Source organism: Oncorhynchus gorbuscha, unplaced genomic scaffold (genome assembly GCF_021184085.1).
Source record: "Oncorhynchus gorbuscha isolate QuinsamMale2020 ecotype Even-year unplaced genomic scaffold, OgorEven_v1.0 Un_scaffold_141:::fragment_3, whole genome shotgun sequence".
Taxonomy (NCBI): Eukaryota; Metazoa; Chordata; class Actinopteri; order Salmoniformes; family Salmonidae; genus Oncorhynchus; species Oncorhynchus gorbuscha.
In genome coordinates, this window is record NW_025744684.1 from 862,630 (window position 1) to 882,660 (window position 20,031).

At 45.4% G+C, this 20,031-nt stretch overlaps 2 protein-coding genes across 6 annotated transcripts in view; both read right to left on the bottom strand.

Annotated features, from left to right (window-relative positions):
* LOC124017065 (acyl-CoA-binding domain-containing protein 7-like) overlaps nt 1–20,031 on the bottom strand; it is a 100,704-nt gene that overhangs the window by 65,917 nt on the left and 14,756 nt on the right. The window lies entirely within an intron of this gene.
* LOC124017064 (zinc finger and SCAN domain-containing protein 2-like) lies at nt 1,565–14,387 on the bottom strand. Of its 5 annotated transcripts, none has more exons than XM_046332447.1 (5): nt 14,354–14,387; nt 14,082–14,233; nt 5,005–5,219; nt 3,556–4,863; nt 1,565–3,390 (listed from the first exon to the last, which is right to left on the bottom strand). In XM_046332447.1, exons 2-5 carry the CDS (start codon nt 14,110–14,112, stop codon nt 3,061–3,063), a joined length of 1,884 nt encoding a protein of 627 aa, XP_046188403.1. In that variant the 5' UTR covers nt 14,113–14,233; nt 14,354–14,387; the 3' UTR covers nt 1,565–3,060. The 5 variants fall into 5 exon arrangements, with proteins under 5 accessions (XP_046188403.1, XP_046188401.1, XP_046188400.1 ...); XM_046332445.1 differs by having other exon boundaries at nt 5,005–5,245; nt 14,354–14,381; XM_046332444.1 differs by having other exon boundaries at nt 5,005–5,245; nt 14,082–14,381.

The window sequence follows — 20,031 nt, forward strand, 5'->3', positions numbered from 1 at the left end:
ATGTGCTCTTGCTCAGTTGTGCACCGGGGCCTTCCACAATTTCTAGCGTTGAAAGATTCCAAGAGCATAGTGGTCTCCATCATTGGGAAATAGAAAACATTTGGAACTACCCAGACTCTGCCTAGAGCTGGCTGTCCAACCAAACTAAGCAACTGGGCAAGAACGACAGGGAGGTGACCAAAAACAGCACTACATAATGACCACTGACAGAACTACAGAGTTCGTGGGTTGAGATGGGAGAGCCTGCCAGAAGGACAAGAGTCTCCACAGCACTTCACCAATCTGGGTTTTATGAGAGTAGCCAGATTGAAGCCTGGAGTTTGCAAAAAGGCAAGTGAATTACAGAGCATAAATCACACGATTCTGTGGTCTGATGAGGCAAAAATGGAACTTTACTCTTTGGCCTGAATACAAAGCGCTGTCTGGAGAACTAGACACAGCTAGTTCATCACTAGTCTAACACCATCCCTACCGTGAAGCATTGTGGTGGCAGCATCATGCTATGGGGATGTTTTTCAGCTGCAGGGACCGAGAGACTGGTAAAGACAGATTGAACAATGAATGGAGCCAAATCCTTGATGAGAACCTACTTCAGAGTGCAATTGACCATAAATTGGGGCGAAGATGTACATTCCAACAGGACAATGAACAAGTATACAGCCAAAGCAAAGCTGGAAAGTCTTCAGAACAATAATGTGAAATTCCTTGAGTGGCCCAGCCAAATCCCACTTTAATCCCATTGAAAATCTGTGGAAAAAGGCACAGCCTCTCCCCATCTAATTAAACAGTTTGAGATAATCCCCAAATCCAGATGTGCAAAACTCATGTCATATCCAAGACGAAAGAAACTTGTAATTGCCACCAAAGTTGCTTCTACAAAGTATTGACTCGGGGGTGTGAATACTTATGTAAATAGTTTATTAAACATTTTCACTTTGTCATTATGGTAGTGTGTAGATGGTGAATTCAGTCTGCAACAACAAAATGTGGAATTAATCAAGGGGTACAAATATTTTCATAAGGCACTATAAATCAGATTCAGTTTGCAGTCCAATCGAAGCGCGGCTTAATCCCGCAAACTCATTTTAGTATTTCACGTGCGCCATCGTGCATACATTTGTTTTGTCCCCCTACAACAAAAGCGATCACGACACGCAGTTTAAAATATCAAAACAAACTCTGAATTTATGACATTAATTTGGGGACAGGTCGAAAAGCATTTAACATTTATGGCAATTTAGCTTGCACTTATTAGCTAATTTGTCCTATTTAGCTAGCTTGCTGTTGCTATATAATTTGTCCTGGGATATAAACATTAGGCTGTTATTTTACCTGAAAGGCACAAGGTCCTCTACTCCGACAATTAATCTACACATAAAAATGGTCAACCGAATCGTTTCTAGTCATCTCTCCTCCTTCCAGGCTTTTTTTATCGTTTAATTTACATGGTGATTGGCATCTAAACTTTCAGTGTTACCACGACAACCGGCAACAGTTTGTCTTTCAATCACCTACGTGGGTATAACCAATGAGGAGATGGCACGTGCGTACCTGCTTCTATAAACCAATAAGATGAGAGAGGCAGGACTTGCAGCGCGATCTGCGTCAGAAATGGGAATGACTTCTATTTTAGCCCTTGGCAACGCAGATGCTCGTTGACGACTGGGAGCAGTGTGGGTGCAATAATTGCATAACAGAGATCTCTAAATGTATTTCGCAACGCGAGCGGTGTGGTCAGCCTATCATGGTGTATGTAGCACTGCTCGTAACATTTCCCCAGTAATCTGACTGCCAAGGCCCAGAAAAGACACTGAATGCGTTAAATGGTGATCTTCTTACACTTCACTCAACTTTGCTTATTCATTCTTCCATGGATATCTAACTCCAACTGAGACTTCTCTTATATATATTTTTATATTTACATTAATGGAATATGATATTTAATAATGATCAAAGTGTTAAGCTGGGGTGCAGTATTTCCGAGGCCCATATGTTGCTAGTACCTGGGTTGAAACATCTGATACCGGTGCATTCAAAACTAGATTCTGGTGCATTACCTGCCATTAGCGTATATGAAACATCACGCAAACTAGGTGTGATTAGTGATAATCATGACACCATATAGAGTACAGAAACGGCAGTTTAGGGCAACGTTACACATTTAATGCGCAATGTGTAGGTGTTTCCAAACTTCTGACTGATACTGTACAGTACCACTCAAAAGTTGGGACACAACTACTAATTCAAGGGTTTTTCTTTATTTGCACAATTTTCTACATTGTAGAATAGTGTAGACATCAAAACTATGAAATAACACATATGGAATCATGTAGTAACCAAAAGAAGAGTTTAACAAATCTAAATACATTTTAGATTCTTCAATCAGGTTCTAGGAATCCAAAAACGTTCTAAATTCAAAGACAGAAAATTAGGAAAACAAATTCTAGTGCCAGGAGATGTTTCCTGCTCTTAGTCTTGGGACTCCTGAGTGAAGCAGCGGTCTAAGACACTGCATCTCAGTGCTAGAGGCATCACTACAGACCCTGGTTCGATTCCAGGCTGTATCACAACCGGCCATGATTGGGATTCCCACAGTGTCGTTAGGTTTTGGCTGGGGTAGGCCGTCATTGTAAATAAGAATTTGTTCTTAACTGACTTGCCTAGTTAAATAAAGGTTCAATTAAAAAAAAAGTAATATTCACTAAGAACAAATCAGAAGCAAACGGACCAAAATGGAGAGGCAGTACCTGAACTTGTCCAATAACAAACACTTGTTTTCATTTTCGGTTACAAAATGTTTTGGTACAATGTGCACTAATGAATACAACCTTTGTCTCTCTGTCCCCCCATCTCTCCAACAACAGTGCCTGCAGAAGTCTCTCCTGTAGGCCTCTGCTAGTGACTCCCTCCACTTCCTCTCCCTGGCCCCCTCCCTTTACTACTCCCCATCTTCTTCTCCGCCTCTGGGTCAAAGTCAGAGTCACTCTCTTGCTGCCTCTCCTCCTCCTCTTCAGGATCATCATTGCACTGGCGTTTCCTCTTCCTCGGTTTCTCCTCCACTCACTTTGCTCCCTCTCCTCCTGCCCACATCTCCCACTCAGTCATAAAGGTAAGCTCTACCTGCTGCCGGGGCTTCCTCAGTCTCACCTCCCCTCCCTCCTGCCCAGTCCTGACATCTGTTTCCCTCCTCCCCCCCTGTCCCCCAACTTCTGTGCCTCCATCGGGGTCCAGCCCTGAGTCTGGGCTGTGGTAGCGTCTGACGTGGTTCTTGAGGCTGACGTTGTGGTTGAAGCTTTTGTCGCAGCGCTGGCATTGGAAGGGCCTCTCCCCAGTGTGGACGCGCAGGTGGGACTTCAGCTGGCTGAGCTGGGCAAAGGCACGCTGGCACACCTGACACACAGGGAAGGGCAACATGGACCATGTAAATACAATACTTCGGATTTAAATAAAAATGTAGTTTCTATTTTATTTACAGTAAATAGCCCTTTTCAAAATAAGTAATTGAAACTGACACTTCAGTTGAATGTAATTGAAACCCGGCCCCTCCCTCCAGACCTGGCACTTGAAGGGCTTGTCATCACTGTGGGACAGTGCGTGCCTCTCCAGGAGGTGACCTTTGTCGAATTCCTTGTAACATGTGTGACAGATGTGTCTCTTGGACTCGTGCTCTCTGAGATGGCGATTCCGTATGAGGATGTTGTCAAAGCTCAGTGGGCACTCTGAGCAGCTGTAGCATCTGTGACCTTTCAATCTTTTGAATCTGTGGGTCTTTTCGTGGGTCAGCTTGTCCGGCCGCGTCCTGAAGGATTGGAGGCAGAACTTACAGGGAAACTTAAGGTCCTGACGGTGTAGCCTCCGGTGCTGCTTGAGGCCCAGTTCACTCGCACAACCCTGCCCACAGTCTGGACAGCGGACCATGAACTTGTGTTCACACTTATGGTGTTTCAGCCTGGTGGTGTACAGGACGCCACATTCAGGACAGAGGACCATGTGGTGTTTTTTAGAGTATTTGAATTTCTGCCGGATGCTGACAAGGTCCCCGGAGTCCAGTTCTCCAGCGGCACCGCTGAACGACTCCTGGTCCTGCTGGTCTCTCTGGGGTGATGATGAAGGTGATCCATCAGAGTCTTCAGCAGACTCATCCAAACCAGTCTCTCCTGCAGCCTGCTGCAATTGCCTTCCTCTGAGTCTCCCTTTCCCCCTACCCCTTCCTCTCCCTCTCCCTCTACTACTCGTTGGTTTCTCCTCTTCTGGGTCAAATTCAGAGTCACTCTCTCTCAGTCCCTCTTCCTCAGCTTCTGGGTCGAATTCAGAGTCACTCTCTGTCTGTCTATCTTCCTCATCTGTCTCTTCACCCCTCATCTCACACACATCACCCTCCCCCTCACACCCATCTGCAGCGACCTCCGTCTTCTCTTCTCTGTCTATCTGAGAGGTAGGGCTTTCAGAGTCCTCAGGCTCTATAGAGTATATTGTCACTTCAATAGAGGCCCGCTGCTCAGCACCATTCTCCTGTTGTTCAACACCTAGGAACTTTCCCTTTCTCTCCTCTCCTTCCTCATTCTCCTGTGAGGACAGGCCATTGTCCTCCTGGCTTCGTGCACAGTCCATCTCACTGTCCAACACCACCTTAGTCACTTTCTTTCTCTCCTCTGTTCCTTTGTTCCCCTCATTTTTCCCCCTCACCAGGGACGTGCCACTTCCTCCTGGTCTTGGTGGCTGGTCTACAGTCACCTCCATCTCCAAAGAGCCAGTCAGATCCAGAGCCTCATCTCTGTCCTCCGATGGCATGTCCCCATCTCGGTTCTCAGACGGCAAGGCTCCATCTGTGTCCTCAGATGGCAGGGACACCTGCATGTCAACCTACTTAGCGAAGGAAAACACCAGTATTATTGGAGACAGTTCTGTTTTAAAAAAAAGAAGAAATAACTAGAGATACCACAGAATACAAACAACTGAAGTTAGTTACCTCACAATATCAACTGTTAATCCTTAAATACCCACCTGAATATTCTGTGGCTCATCCCCATTTCCTTTGTGCATTGTCTGGACAGTAGATGCGTTGCTTGCCCATGTCCTGAGGTGGTTGCAGCTCTGGCAGTGTTGGGTCACAGAGAGGCATGTCCTGTCTCCCTGCGTCTGGATCACACTCTCACGCCTGCACTGCTCACACCGCTGAAACAGCTGCAGCAGGCAGTTGATGTTCACGATGATATCTTCTGGGGAGGGAGGGGGGGCAGCTAACCTGGGTCAAAGAAATTAATAAAAGAGCGGGTGATTTCCTGCCACTATCGGCTCTTGCCAATCCATACTCATTAGCAATTGTATCTTCTAGGAACATGCGTTGATGAAACATTTCAATAAGAGTCCCCTTATTGGTCGGTATGTACTTCCAAAAAAGGTCTAAATAAAAATGCCTCTTTGGCACCTCCACTGTATTAAAGATGAGCACAGATTCATTATTTTTCTGCTGCTTATTAGAAAAACAAGATTTCAGTCTTGGAGGTGTGTTTCCTGACCGATTCTAAGTTTGGTTAATGATGTTTGTCCCCCATAAGACACTGTAGACACAGAAACCTATTGTGCTTCCTCAAAAATCCCCAGAATTTAATCTTAGTTAACTCAATAGATGTTTTTGTTTAGCATGTTTAAGTTGCGCAATTTTACATCTCACCAAAAAGATGTTTGGTGCAGTATTTCTCAAGTAAAATAATGTGGGGCACCAAGAACTGAGTTTGGGAAACCCTGTCAGAGCTGCTGGACAGGTCTGAGTGAGTCAGTGAGGACCAGAGGGGTGTGTGTGTGTGTTGAGCACAGTCTCAATGTCAACAGTGAAGAGGTGACTCCGAGATGCTGGCCTTCTAGGCAGAGTTCCTTTGTCCAGTGTCTGTGTTCTTTTTCCCATCTTAATCTTTTCTTTTTATTGGCCAGTCTGAGATATGGCTTTTTCTTTGCAACTCTGCCTAGAAGGCCAGCATCCCAGAGTCGGCTCTTCATTGTTGACATTGAGACTGGTGCTTTGTGGGTACTATTTAATGAAGCTGCCAGTTGAGGACTTGTGAGGCGTCCGTTTCTCAAACTACACACTCTAATGTACTTGTCCTCTCGCTCAGTTGTGCACCGGGGCCTCTCACTCCTCTTTCTTAGGTTAGAGCCAGTTTTAGCTGTGCTGTGAAGGGAGTAGTACACAAAAAAAGATGTAATACATTTGTCTAAAAACCTGTTTTTGCTTTGTGGGGTAGTGTGTAGATTGAGGGAAAAAAAACAAATGTAATCCATTTCAGAATAAGTCTGTAGGGTAACAAAATGTGGGAAAAGTAAAAGGGGTCTGAATACTTTCCCAATGCAATGTATAATATGATATATTACATGATTTCATTTAATCCTGGAATTGGTCTGAGCTGGTGCTGCTTATTTTATAAAACAATCTACAGCCGTGTCTGTTGCTCTAGTCTAGCCCCTTGGGGACTTGGGTTGGCTGCTGGTGGGGGCCTTTCCTTTTTGATTGACGTATAGCCTAGCATGTCTGTTGTACAAGCTCAACATCGCCAGGTCATGTCTAGATAGCTAGCTAAGTTACAGTACATTCAGGTTAAACATTTATAGAAAGTACAAGTCAGATGTGCTAAAATGCAAGGAGCGACAGAATAAGAAAAGTTTAATTTCATCCTGTGTTCCACCTACTTTTCGTCATTGTCCATTCCAACCATTGCTAGCTCTAGCCTGACATTGGCTAATGAGGCGGGTGTTGATAGAAGCATGGACTCGCGCCCGTGGCAATGAAAAAACAAAAAGAAAATGTTCGAATAAGGATGTGTACGTGCACTACTTCGCACACACAATACATTTATTTCTATTGGATGCTCATTGTTCCTTGTGTAGAGCTAAATTATTTTAGGGTGCACTGGAGACCCTGTACTGCTTTCTGACTTCTAGCCTTCCAAGGTTTAAAATACTGAAGGAGGAACAGGAAAACATGCAGATGAATCTCTTGCTGTTCTCAAGCTGAAGAGCCTACTGACCACAAGGTGGGCCTCCAGGAAACAGGCCACAGAAGCGATTATACAGAGCTTGCATGCAATCCTTGAACTCTGCTCGGAATAAATCACCATAACCATACTACACCAAATACTGCCTCTACAGCTGATGACCTGCTCTCAAAGATGAGCACATTTGAGTTTAAATTAATGTTGGTGTTTTGGAACAGTTTATTAAAGACGACATACATCCTTCCCTTCAGCAGTGTCAGTGCCATCAGCAGTGTCATTGCCATCAGCAGTGTCAGTGCCATCAGCAGTGTCATTGCCATCAGCAGTGCCAAGCAAAGTTTCAGCCGCCTGAAGCTCATCAAGAGATATGTGTGTGCATACATGAATAAGGCCAGACTGTCCAACCTCACTTTGCTCTGTACTGAGTGGGACATAGTGATTAAGAAAGTATTCACAACCCTTGAGTTTTCCACATTTTGTTGTGTTACAGCCTGAATTAAAAATGGATTACATTTAGATGGCCTACACACAATATTCCTTAATGTCAAAGTGGAATTATGTTTTCGAAATGTTTACAAATTACAATGAATATCCCTTTGAGAATGGTAAAGTTATTAACCGAGGATGGATCAACAACATTGTAGTTACTCCACAATACTAACCTAACAGATAGAGTGAAGGAAGGAAGCCTGTACAGAATAAAAATATTCCAAAACATGCATCCTGTTTGCAACAAGGCAGTAAAGGAATACTACAACAAATGTGGCAAAGCAATTCACTTTTTGTCTTAATATATAATAATAATATATGCCATTTAGCAGACGCTTTTATCCAAAGCGACTTACAGTCATGTGTGCATACATTCTACGTATGGGTGGTCCCGGGGATCGAACCCACTACCCTGGCGTTACAAGCGCCATGCTCTACCAACTGAGCTACAGAAGGACCAAAGTTATGTTTGGGGCAAATACAACAAACATTCCATATTTTCAATAATAGTGGTGGCTGCATCATGTTATGTGTATGCTTGTAATAGTTACATTTACACATTTACATTTAAGTCATTTAGCAGACGCTCTTATCCAGAGCGACTTACAAATTGGTGCATTCACCTTTGACATCCAGTGGAACAGTCACTTTACAATAGTGCATCTAAATCTTAAAAAGGGGGGGGATACTTATCCTATCCTAGGTATTCCTTAAAGAGGTGGGTTTCAGGTGTCTCCGGAAGGTGGTGATTGACTCCGCTGTCCTGGCGTCGTGAGGAGTTTGTTCCACCATTGGGGGCCAGCGCAGCGAACAGTTTTGACTGGGCTGAGCGGGAGCTGTACTTCCTCAGTGGTAGGGAGGCGAGCAGGCCAGAGGTGGATGAACGCAGTGCCCTTGTTTGGGTGTAGGGCCTGATCAGAGCCTGGAGGTACTGAGGTGCCGTTCCCCTCACAGCTCCGTAGGCAAGCACCATGGTCTTGTAGCGGATGCGAGCTTCAACTGGAAGCCAGTGGAGAGAACGGAGGAGCGGGGTGACGTGAGAGAACTTGGGAAGGTTGAACACCAGACGGGCTGCGGCGTTCTGGATGAGTTGAAGGGGTTTAATGGCACAGGCAGGGAGCCCAGCCAACAGCGAGTTGCAGTAATCCAGACGGGAGATGACAAGTGCCTGGATTAGGACCTGCGCCGCTTCCTGTGTGAGGCAGGGTCGTACTCTGCGGATGTTGTAGAGCATGAACCTACAGGAACGGGCCACCGCCTTGATGTTGGTTGAGAACGACAGGGTGTTGTCCAGGATCACGCCAAGGTTCTTGGCGCTCTGGGAGGAGGACACAATGGAGTTGTCAACCGTGATGGCGAGATCATGGAACGGGCAGTCCTTCCCGGGAGGAAGAGCAGCTCCGTCTTGCCGAGGTTCAGCTTGAGGTGGTGATCCGTCATCCACACTGATATGTCTGCCAGACATGCAGAGATGCGATTCGCCACCTGGTCGTCAGAAGGGGGAAAGGAGAAGATTAATTGTGTGTCGTCTGCATAGCAATGATAGGAGAGACCATGTGAGGTTATGACAGAGCCAAGTAACTTGGTGTATAGCTAGAATAGGAGAGGGCCAAGAACAGAGCCCTGGGGGACACCAGTGGTGAGAGCGCGTGGTGAGGAGACAGATTCTCGCCACGCCACCTGGTAGGAGCGGCCTGTCAGGTAGGACGCAATCCAAGCGTGGGCCGCGCCGGAAATGCCCAACTCGGAGAGGGTGGAGAGGAGGATCTGATGGTTCACAGTATCGAAGGCAGCCGATAGATCTAGAAGGATGAGAGCAGAGGAGAGAGAGTTAGCTTTAGCAGTGCGGAGCGCCTCCGTGATACAGAGGAGAGCAGTCTCAGTTGAATGACTAGTCTTGAAACCTGACTGATTTGGATCAAGAAGGTCATTCAGAGAGAGATAGCGGGAGAGCTGGCCAAGGACGGCACGTTCAAGAGTTTTGGAGAGAAAAGAAAGAAGGGATACTGGTCTGTAATTGTTGACATCGGAGGGATCAAGTGTAGGTTTTTTCAGAAGGGGTGCAACTCTCGCTCTCTTGAAGACGGAAGGGACGTAGCCAGCGGTCAGGGATGAGTTGATGAGCGAGGTGAGGTAAGGGAGAAGGTCTCCGGAAATGGTCTGGAGAAGAGGGGAGGGGATAGGGTCAAGCGGGCAGGTTGTTGGGCGGCCGGCCGTCACAAGACGCGAGATTTCATCTGGAGAGAGAGGGAGAAAGAGGTCAGAGCACAGGGTAGGGCAGTGTGAGCAGAACCAGCGGTGTCGTTTGACTTAGCAAACGAGGATCGGATGTCGTCGACCTTCTTTTCAAAATGGTTGACGAAGTCATCTGCAGAGAGGGAGGAGGGGGGAGGGGGAGGAGGATTCAGGAGGGAGGAGAAGGTGGCAAAGAGCTTCCTAGGGTTAGAGGCAGATGCTTGGAATTTAGCGTGGTAGAAAGTGGCTTTAGCAGCAGAGACAGAGGAGGAAAATGTAGAGAGGAGGGAGTGAAAGGATGCCAGGTCCGCAGGGAGGCGAGTTTTCCCACATTTCCGCTCGGCTGCCCGGAGCTCTGTTCTGTGAGCTCGCAATGAGTCATCGAGCCACGGAGCGGGAGGGGAGGACCGAGCCGGCCTGGAGGATAGGGGACATAGAGAGTCAAAGGATGCAGAGAGGGAGGAGAGGAGGGTTGAGGAGGCAGAATCAGGAGATAGGTTGGAGAAGATTTGAGGGGAGGGAAGAGATGATAGGATGGAAGAGGAGAGAGTAGCGGGGGAGAGAGAGCGAAGGTTGGGACGGCGCGATACCATCCGAGTAGGGGCAGTGTGGGAGGTGTTGGATGAGAGTGAGAGGGAAAAGGATACAAGGTAGTGGTCGGAGACTTGGAGGGGAGTTGCAATGAGGTTAGTGGAAGAACAGCATCTAGTAAAGATGAGGTCGAGCGTATTGCCTGCCTTGTGAGTAGGGGGGAGGTGAGAGGGTGAGGTCAAAAGAGGAGAGGAGTGGAAAGAAGGAGGCAGAGAGGAAAGAGTCAAAGGTAGACGTGGGGAGGTTAAAGTCGCCCAGAACTGTGAGAGGTGAGCCGTCCTCAGGAAAGGAGCTTATCAAGGCATCAAGCTCATTGATGAACTCTCCGAGGGAACCTGGAGGGCGATAAATGATAAGGATGTTAAGCTTGAAAGGGCTGGTAACTGTGACAGCATGGAATTCAAAGGAGGCGATAGACAGATGGGTAAGGGGAGAAAGAGAGAATGACCACTTGGGAGAGATGAGGATCCCGGTGCCACCACCCCGCTGACCAGAAGCTCTCGGGGTGTGCGAGAACACGTGGGCGGACGAAGAGAGAGCAGTAGGAGTAGCAGTGTTGTCTGTGGTGATCCATGTTTCCGTCAGTGCCAAGAAGTCGAGGGACTGGAGGGAGGCATAGGCTGAGATGAACTCTGCCTTGTTGACCGCAGATTGGCAGTTCCAGAGGCTACCGGAGACCTGGAACTCCACGTGGGTTGTGCGCGCTGGGACCACCAGAGTAGGGTGGCCGCGGCCACGCGGTGTGGAGCGTTTGTATGGTCTGTGCAGAGAGGAGAGAACAGGGATAAACAGACACATAGTTGACAGGCTACAGAAGAGGCTACGCTAATGCAAAGGAGATTGGAATGACAAGTGGACTACACGTCTCGAATGTTCAGAAAGTTAAGCTACGTAGCAAGAATCTTATTGACTAAAATGATTAAAATTATACAGTACTGCTGAAGTAGGCTAGCTGGCAGTGGGTGCGTTGTTGACACTACACTAATCAAGTCGTTCCGTTGAGTGTAATAGTTTCTGCAGTGTTGCTATTCGGGGGCTAGCTGGCTAGCTAGCAGTGTTGTTTACGTTACGTTGTGTTAAAAGAACGACAATGGCTGGCTAGCTAACCTAGAAAATCGCTCTAGACTACACAATTATCTTTGATACAAAGACGGCTATGTAGCTAGCTATGTAGCTAGCTACGATCAAACAAATCAAACCGTTGTACTGTAATGAAATGAAGTGAAAATGTGATACTACCTGTGAATGCGACCGGGTTGTTGAGTTCTATTCAGAAGACGTTGGCTAGCGTTGGCTAGCTGTTGGCTAGCTAGCAGAGTCTCCTACGTTAAGGACGACAAATAGCTGGCTAGCTAACCTCGGTAAATTAAGATAATCACTCTAAGACTACACACTCTAAACCTAAACAACACAATTATCTTGGATAAGAAGATACGAAGACAAAACATACATCCTGTTTGCAACAAGGCAAGGACTGGGGAGTTTTTCATGATAAAAAAAGAAGTGTCCACAGCAAAATTCTCAAGGAAAACCTGGTTCAGTCTGCTTTAATTCACCTTTCAGCAAGGACAATAACCTAAAGCAGAAGAAAATATACACTGGAGTTGCTTACCAAGAAGACAGTGAATGTTCCTGAGTGACCGAATTACAGTTGACTTAAATCTACTTGAACATCTATGGCAAGACCTGAAAATAGTTGTCTAAGCAATGATCAACAATCAATTTGACAGCTTGAAGAAATTTGAAAAGAACAGTAAGCAAATGTTGCACAATTAAAAGGTGTGGAAAGCTCTTAAGACTCACCCAGAAAGACACACAGCTGTAATCGCTGCCAAATATGCTTCTACAAAGTATTGTCTCAGGGGTGTGAATGCTCAGGGGTGTGAATACTTATGCAAATTATATATTTCTGTAATTCATTTGCAAAAAATTTGCAAAATCAAACATGTTTTTACTGATTGTGGGGTATTGTGTGTACATGGGTGAGGAAATATCTATTTAATCCATTTTGAATTCAGGGTTATTGTTATTATATATTTCATTCAGGAAAAATATGGAATAGGTCAAGGCACTAAAGACACTGACAAAGTGGTTGGCAAGTTTGCCAACATGAAGGAGAGGAGGATGACGTTTTTAAAACGGGACCCTGATTTGTAAATAGTTTGTTCAAGTGTTGGGATTATTATTTAGTTCTATTGAACGCATGATAATGGAATTTAACAAAATTGACTAGATTACATCAGACTACAACATGGGTATTTTGGCTGAGCAGTGACAACCTGGTGAGTGAAACATCCTTTTTGATTGGTCTTTGGTTAAGATGAAAGCAGTTGACATGTTATTACAGGCCCTCTTGCTCATCAACTCTTGACACCTATATGCAGGCCGTGTGCGTGTGTGACACTGTCTGCCTTGTGTTGCTTACGATGTGCCTCTTTTGTAGTTGTGACCTACTACTTTATCTTGGAATGTAGGCCTATGTCTGCTAAACGAGAGCTTCAGGCGTTGCGATGAATGGTTTTGATGAGTCGCCGCTTTGGTGCTGCTGACAACCTGCGGAGCTCTCCCGACCACTGCGCTTTTTAGAGCGACGTGTGCTGAAACATTCTATTGCGATTCACCGCCGACAGACAACCTGTGTCTGGCAAAGTGATACACTATCTGTATGTTTTATTGGAAATAGGCTTGCATGGCTCTATGTGATGATGTCCAATTTGTGTTTATGATAGCTGATATGGCCTCTCTTTTTTCCCTTCTATGATTTGGTTAGAAGGGCCCGTTGAGAGCGCCCCGCCCCCTCTGTGCTGGGACCTGCTCCAAGCCTGGTTCTGGGACAATAGCAGTAGGCTATGCGCAAATGTGCACAACAGGTACTAGCCTTTCTCTCAGCTTGTGACCATTTGATCTGAGTTGCCAATATTATGTTTCGATCTTGTAATTCAGTCTCCTTTTACCAACCATAGCTAGTGCAGCTGGGAGAGCATGGAGTAGCTAAAGTGGGACAGCATGGAGTAGCTAAAGTGGGACAGCATGGAGTAGCTAAAGTGGGACAGCGTGGAGTAGCTAAAGTGGGACAGCGTGGAGTAGCTAAAGTGGGACAGCGTGGAGTAGCTAAAGTGGGACAGCGTGGAGTAGCTAAAGTGGGACAGTCTTATAGGCTTTTCCAATGGAGGAAAGATATCAAGTTTACATTAGGGATCTCCTGTACTGGTTAGGTAGGGCTCTGGTTATTGTAGTACTATACCCTGTTCATTTTTTTGTAGTATTGTTAATTGAGTGTATTCAGATAAAGTGGGGAACTTTTTGCATTTTGGACACCATTATTATAGTCCTAATTGTACCCCAATGGGCTAATAGCCCAACACATTACGTATTTCAGGAATCTACACTTGTTTCATAATCACAAAATGTTATTGTCATTGGGGTACAAATAGGACCATAATAATGTTGTCCCAGTGTATGTAAACTGCTGTCCAGGCTATCAAATGCGAGAAAAACATTTTTATTTGACTCAGTGTAGACAAAATGGGTGTGTCATGCATCCTGTTAATATATCAACAAAGAAAACGTGTGTGTGATTTTAGAAATGTATCATGGGTTGGGTTTATATGTTGGATAGATGTCGAAAGAAGTGTCCCACTTTCTCCTCTCGTACATTTTTTTCGTCTAGTTTTCTGGCCTTGTGAGCGGGGTTTTGTGTAGTAATTGTTTTGGACATTTTAGGTAGACCTGGCAACCCTGCCAAACTGGTAGACTGCAGAAAAACAACAGAATTACCTGTCAAGCAAAAACAAAGCCACTTCGGCATCTGTAGGCATAGATTTCCCCTCCTTGAGGTTCCTCCATCTGGTAAAAGCTTCTCCGATATTAATCCGATTTCTGGATTTGTCCTTTAATTTTCTCCACTCAGAATCTCGATCGGGTTTCTTCTTCAGTGGTAAAAAGGGTGTAAAGATTATATTATTATTGGCCATAATTGGGCGCAATATAGACACTATTTAAAACTAAATCGAATGTATTAGAGACGGGTGTAAGGTTGGCATCCTTACAAATCTCTGCATTCCACCATTGTTTTCACCGCGGAAATGACCTAATATTTACGTCTTCCCGGGCCCCCATTCTTTAGTAGGGTTTAAGGGCGGTTGGCATCCAAACAGCGCATTACCGCCGCCTACTGTGCTGGGGTGTGGGCCAGAAACAGAAAGACGCTAAATCATACCTGCCAGCCCTGTTTCTCTTGGGACACTGTCTGAATCCAAAATTACCCCCTTCCCTCGCCCCTCCATTTGCAAGTTCACACGTGCCTCCGACATTTACACAAGTGTCCCAAAACGGAGGGAGTGAAAATTATAGTTTCAAAATACTGTCAGTACTTCCACCTTCCTGATGGACGCTGTATTGACCAAGCAGGCAATGGGAGACAACTGAGTAGAGTGCAAATATTAGGGGGTTTATTTTCCCAAACTTGAAATTGTTTACAAAGAGAAGATAAAAACCATAGTGCAGAAAAACTACTTAAAGGGTCTGTAAATGAATGAAAGTAAAAGTGTTCTTACAACTCAAACATAGATACATGTATAACTGAGGTCTACACAGCAGAACCAACTTATTCTTCAAGGTTTATTGGCAGACTAGTTTCAATGTCACATGCACAATGAAATGTCTTTCTTGCAAGCTCTAACCCCAACAATGCAGTAGTCAATAACAAATGTAATACTGAATATAACAAGGTAGAACAAAAACATGAGAAATAAGAACACGAAAAAGTAAGCAAGCAGTTCCAGCACCATATTTACAATGTGCAGGGACACTGTAGTGATAGGTAGATGTGTATAGGGTTAAGGTGACAAGGCATCGGGATAGAAGAAACAGTCCCAGCAGCACATACAGTGGGGAGAACAAGTATTTGATACACTGGCGATTTTGCTGGTTTTCCTACTTACAAAACATGTAGAGGTCTGTAATTTCAGAAAAATCCGGAAAATCACATTGTATGATTTTTAAGTAATTATTTTGCATTTTATTGTATGACATAGGTATTTGATCACCAACCAACCAGTAAGAATTCCGGCTCTCACAGACCTGTTAGTTTTTCTTTAAGAATCCCTCCTGTTCTCCACTCATTACCTGTATTAACTGCACCTGTTTGAACTTGTTACCTGTATAAAAGACACCTGTCCACACACTCAATCAAACAGACTTCAACCTTTCCACAATGGCCAAGACCAGAGAGCTGTGTAAGGACATCAGGGATAGAATTGTAGACCTGCACAAGGATTGCATGGGCTACAGGACAATAGACAAGCAGCTTGGTGAGAAGGCAATAACTGTTGGCGCAATTATTAGAAAAAGGAAGAAGTTCAAGATGACGGTCAATCATCCTTGGTCTGGGGCTCCATGCAAGATCTCACCTCGTGGGGCATCAATGATCATGAGGAAGGTGAGGGATCAGCCCAGAACTACACGGCAGGACCTGGTCAATGACCTGAAGAGAGCTGGGACCACAGTCTCAAAGAAAACCATTAGTAACACACTATGCCGTCGTGGATTAAAATCCTGCAGCGCACGCAAGCTGCAGCGCACGCAAGCCAGCGCATGTCCAGGCCCGTCTGAAGTTTGCCAATGACCATCTGGATGATCCAGAGGAGGAATGTGAGAAGGTCATGTGGTCTGATGAGACAAAAATAGAGCTTTTTGGTCTAAACTCCACTCACCATGTTTGGAGGAAGAAGAAGGATGAGTACAACCCCAAGAACACCATCCCAACCATGAAGCATGGAGGTGGAAACATCATTCTTTGGGATGCTTTTCTGCAATGGGGACAGGATGACTGCACCGTATTAAGGGGAGGATGGATGGGGCCATGTATCGCGAGATCTTGGACAACAACCTCCTTCCCTCAGTAAGAGCATTGAAGATGGGTCGTGGCTGGGTCTTCCAGCATGACAACTACCCGAAACACACAGCCAGGGCAACTAAGGAGTGGCTCCGTAAGAAGCATCTCAAGTTCCTGGAGTGGCCCAGCCAGTCTCCAGACCTGAACCCAATAGAAAATCTTTGTAGGGAGCTGAAAGTCCGTATTGCCCAGGGACAGCCCCGAAACCTGAAGGTTCTGGAGAAGGTCTGTATGGAGGAGTGGGCCAAAATCCCTGCTGCAGTGTGTGCAAACCTGGTCAAGAACTACAGGAAACATATGATCTCTGTAATTGCAAACAAAGGTTTCTGTACCAAATATTAAGTTCTGCTTTTCTGATGTATCAAATACTTATGTCATGCATTAAAATGCTATTTTTTGACAGCAGCATACCACCCTGCATACCACTGCTGGCTTGCTTCTGAAGCTAAGCAGGGTTGGTCCTGGTCAGTTCCTGGATGGGAGACCAGATGCTGCTGGAAGTGGTGTTGGAGGGCCAGTTGGAGGCACTCTTTCCTCTGGTCTAAAAACATATCCCAATGCCCTGTGTAGGGTGTTGTCTTTCGGATGTGATGTTAAACGGGTGTCCTGACTCTCTGAGGTCATTAAAGATCCCATGGCACTTATTGTAAGAGTAGGGGTGTTAACCCCGGTGTCCTGGCTAAATTCCTAATCTGGCCCTCAAACCATCATGGTCTACCAATAATCCCCAGTTTACAATTGGCTCATTCATCCCTCTCCCCTGTAACTATTCCCTAGGTTGCTTCTGCAAATGAGAATGTGTTCTCAGTCAATTTACCTGGATAAATAAAAATAAAAAAATACTTAAAAATCATACAATGTGATTTTCTGGATGTTTGTTTTAGATTCCATCTCTCACATTTGAAGTGTACCTATGATAACAATTACAGACCTCTACATGCTTTGTAAGTAGGAAAACCTGCAAAATCGGCAGTGTATCAAATACTTGTTCTCCCCACTGTATGATGATTGTATGTGAGCGGGTGTCCGTAGTCAGTATAAATGTATATGCATATTATATGTGTGTGTGTGTGTGTGTGAGTGAATGGAGTGAGTGTGTAGGGCCCTCTTGAGTGTGCAAAAATCAAATACAAGGGTCAACTCAGCCTGTTAGCCATTTAGTTAGCTATTTAGCATTCTTATGGCTTGGGGATAGAAGCTATTCAGGAGCCTGTTGGTGTCAGACTTCATGCACCGGCACAGCTTGCAATGTGGAAACAGAGAGAACAGTCTATGACTTGGGTGGCTGTAGTCTAACCGATAAGGTGTATTGCCGCCACCACCTACTGTGCGGGGTAGTAAGTAAAGTATCCCCCCAAAACATTTTGGATGAAAATATTCATACTAACTACCAAAAACAAAATGAACACAATTTTTTATGCTAAAATCACAGTCAAAATGTGATCCCTACACAGGCTCGGGAGCTTGGGAGGGCCGTACTTCTTCCATTTTCAGGCCCAGAACCTTTTCTGTCACAGCCACAATGATGTCCAATTTCCTGATTTATTTGACACTTGAAATTCCAAGAGTTAGTTACATCACAATATCAACTGTTAATCCTGAAATACCAACATGGGTGTTCTGTGGCTCTTCCCCATTTTTCCTCTGTGTGTTGTCTGGAAAACAGACTGGTTGCTTGCCCATGTCCTGTGGTGGTTGCAGCTCTGGCAGTGTTGGGTCACAGAGAGGCATGTCCTGTCTCCCTGCGACTGGATCACACTCTCACACCTGCACTGCTCACACCGCTGAAACAGCTGCAACAGACAGTTGATGTTCACAATGATAGATTTTTTATTTATTTTATCTTTATTTAACTAGGCAAGTCACTTATTTTCAATGACGGCCTAGGAACAGTGGGTTAACTGCCTGTTCAGGGGCAGAACGACAGATTTGTACCTTGTCAGCTTGGGGGTTTGAACTTGCAACCTTCCGGTTACTAGTCCAACACTCTAACCACTAGACTACCCTACCTATTTTTACATGCTTCCGCACTCACAGTCCCGTTCTGTGAGCGTCTGTGGCCTACTTGCACAGTGCCGTTCTGTGAGCATGTGTGGCCTACTTGCACAGTGCCGTTCTGTGAGCATGTGTGGCCTACTTGCACAGTGCCGTTCTTCACTTGATGCATATCTGGATCCAGCTGGTGACACGCATGCCTCGGTGCATGTTGTGTATAGCTCCCCTGTTGTTCAATACCATGGGGCCTTCTGCTCTCCTTACTGCCTCTGCATAAGAGACAGACTGAACTGCCCTGAATTTTGTCCACCTCCATCTCTCTCACCCTATTTGGGCATTCCGAGGATGTCACCTCATGTTCTCCTCCACAGTAACAACCCTTTATTCCTTTGCAATTCTTCCTTCCATCTGCAGACACTCCATCAGGGATGGGTAACTCCAGTCCACAGAGGGGCCTGATTGGTGCCACACTTTTGCCCCAGCTCTCTCTCTCTCACACACACACACACACACACACACACACACACACACACACACACACACACACACACACACACACACACACACACACACACACACACACACACACCTCCAATAATCAACTAATCATGATCTTCAGTTTAGAATGCAATTCATTTAAATCAGCTGTGTTTACTAGGGATGGGGTAAAAAATGTGACACCTCCCTCAGTAAAAAAAACTGAGGGAGATTTTTACCGAAGTTCTGTGACCAAACTTTGCATCTGCACAGTTCTTCCAGATAATGTGTTTTTGTTAACATGTCTATGTAAATGGTTAAAAGTAGTCAAATCAAATTGTATTGGTCACAAACACGTGTTTAGCAGATGTTATTGCGGGTCTAGCTCCAACAGTGCAGTAATATCTAACAAGTAATATCTAGCAATTTCACAACAATACACGCAAATTTAGGAATAGAATTAAGAATATATAAACATTTGGATGAGCATTGTCAGAGCAGCATAGACAAATACAGTAGAATAGAATACGGTATATGAGATGAGTAGGGCAAAATATGTAAACATTTATTAAAGTGACTAGTGTTCCAATTATTAAAGTGGCCAGTGATTTCAAGTCTGTATATAGGGCAGCAGCCTCTAAGGCGCTAGTGATGGCTATTTAACAGTCTGATGGCCTTGAGATTGAAAAACAGCTTCTGTCTCTTGGTCCCAGCTTTGTTGCACCTGTACTGACCTCGCCTTCTGGATGATAGGGAGTGAACAGGCAGTGGCCGGGTGGTTGTTGTCCTTGAGGATCTTTTTGGCCTTCCTGTGACATCGGGTGCTCTAGGTGTCCTGGAGGGCAGGTAGTTTGCCCTCTGTGATGCGTTGGGCAGACCGCACCACCCTCCGCTGTTTCCTTAAGTCCACGATCAGCTCCTTCTGTTTTGTTGACATTTGGTGAGGGTTATTTTCCTGGCAACACACTCCCAGGGCCCTCACCTCCTCCCTGTAGGCTGTCTCGCCATTGTTGGTAATCAGGCCTACTACTGTTGTGTCGTCTGCAAACTTGATGATTGGGTTGGAGGCATGTGTGGCCACGCAGTCATGGGTGAACAGGGAATAGAGGAGGTGGCTGAGCATGCACCCTTGTGGGGCCTCTCTTCAGGATCAGCAAAGTGGAGGTGTTGTTTCCTTCCTACCTTCACCACCTGAGGGCAGCCCGTCAGGAAGTCCAGGACCCAGTTGCACAGGGCAAGGTTCAGACCCAGGGCCCCAAGCTTAATGATGAGCTTGAAGGGTACTATGGTGTTGAATGCTGAGCTGTAGTCAATGAATAGCATTCTTAAATAGCTATTCCCTTTGTCCAGATGGGATAG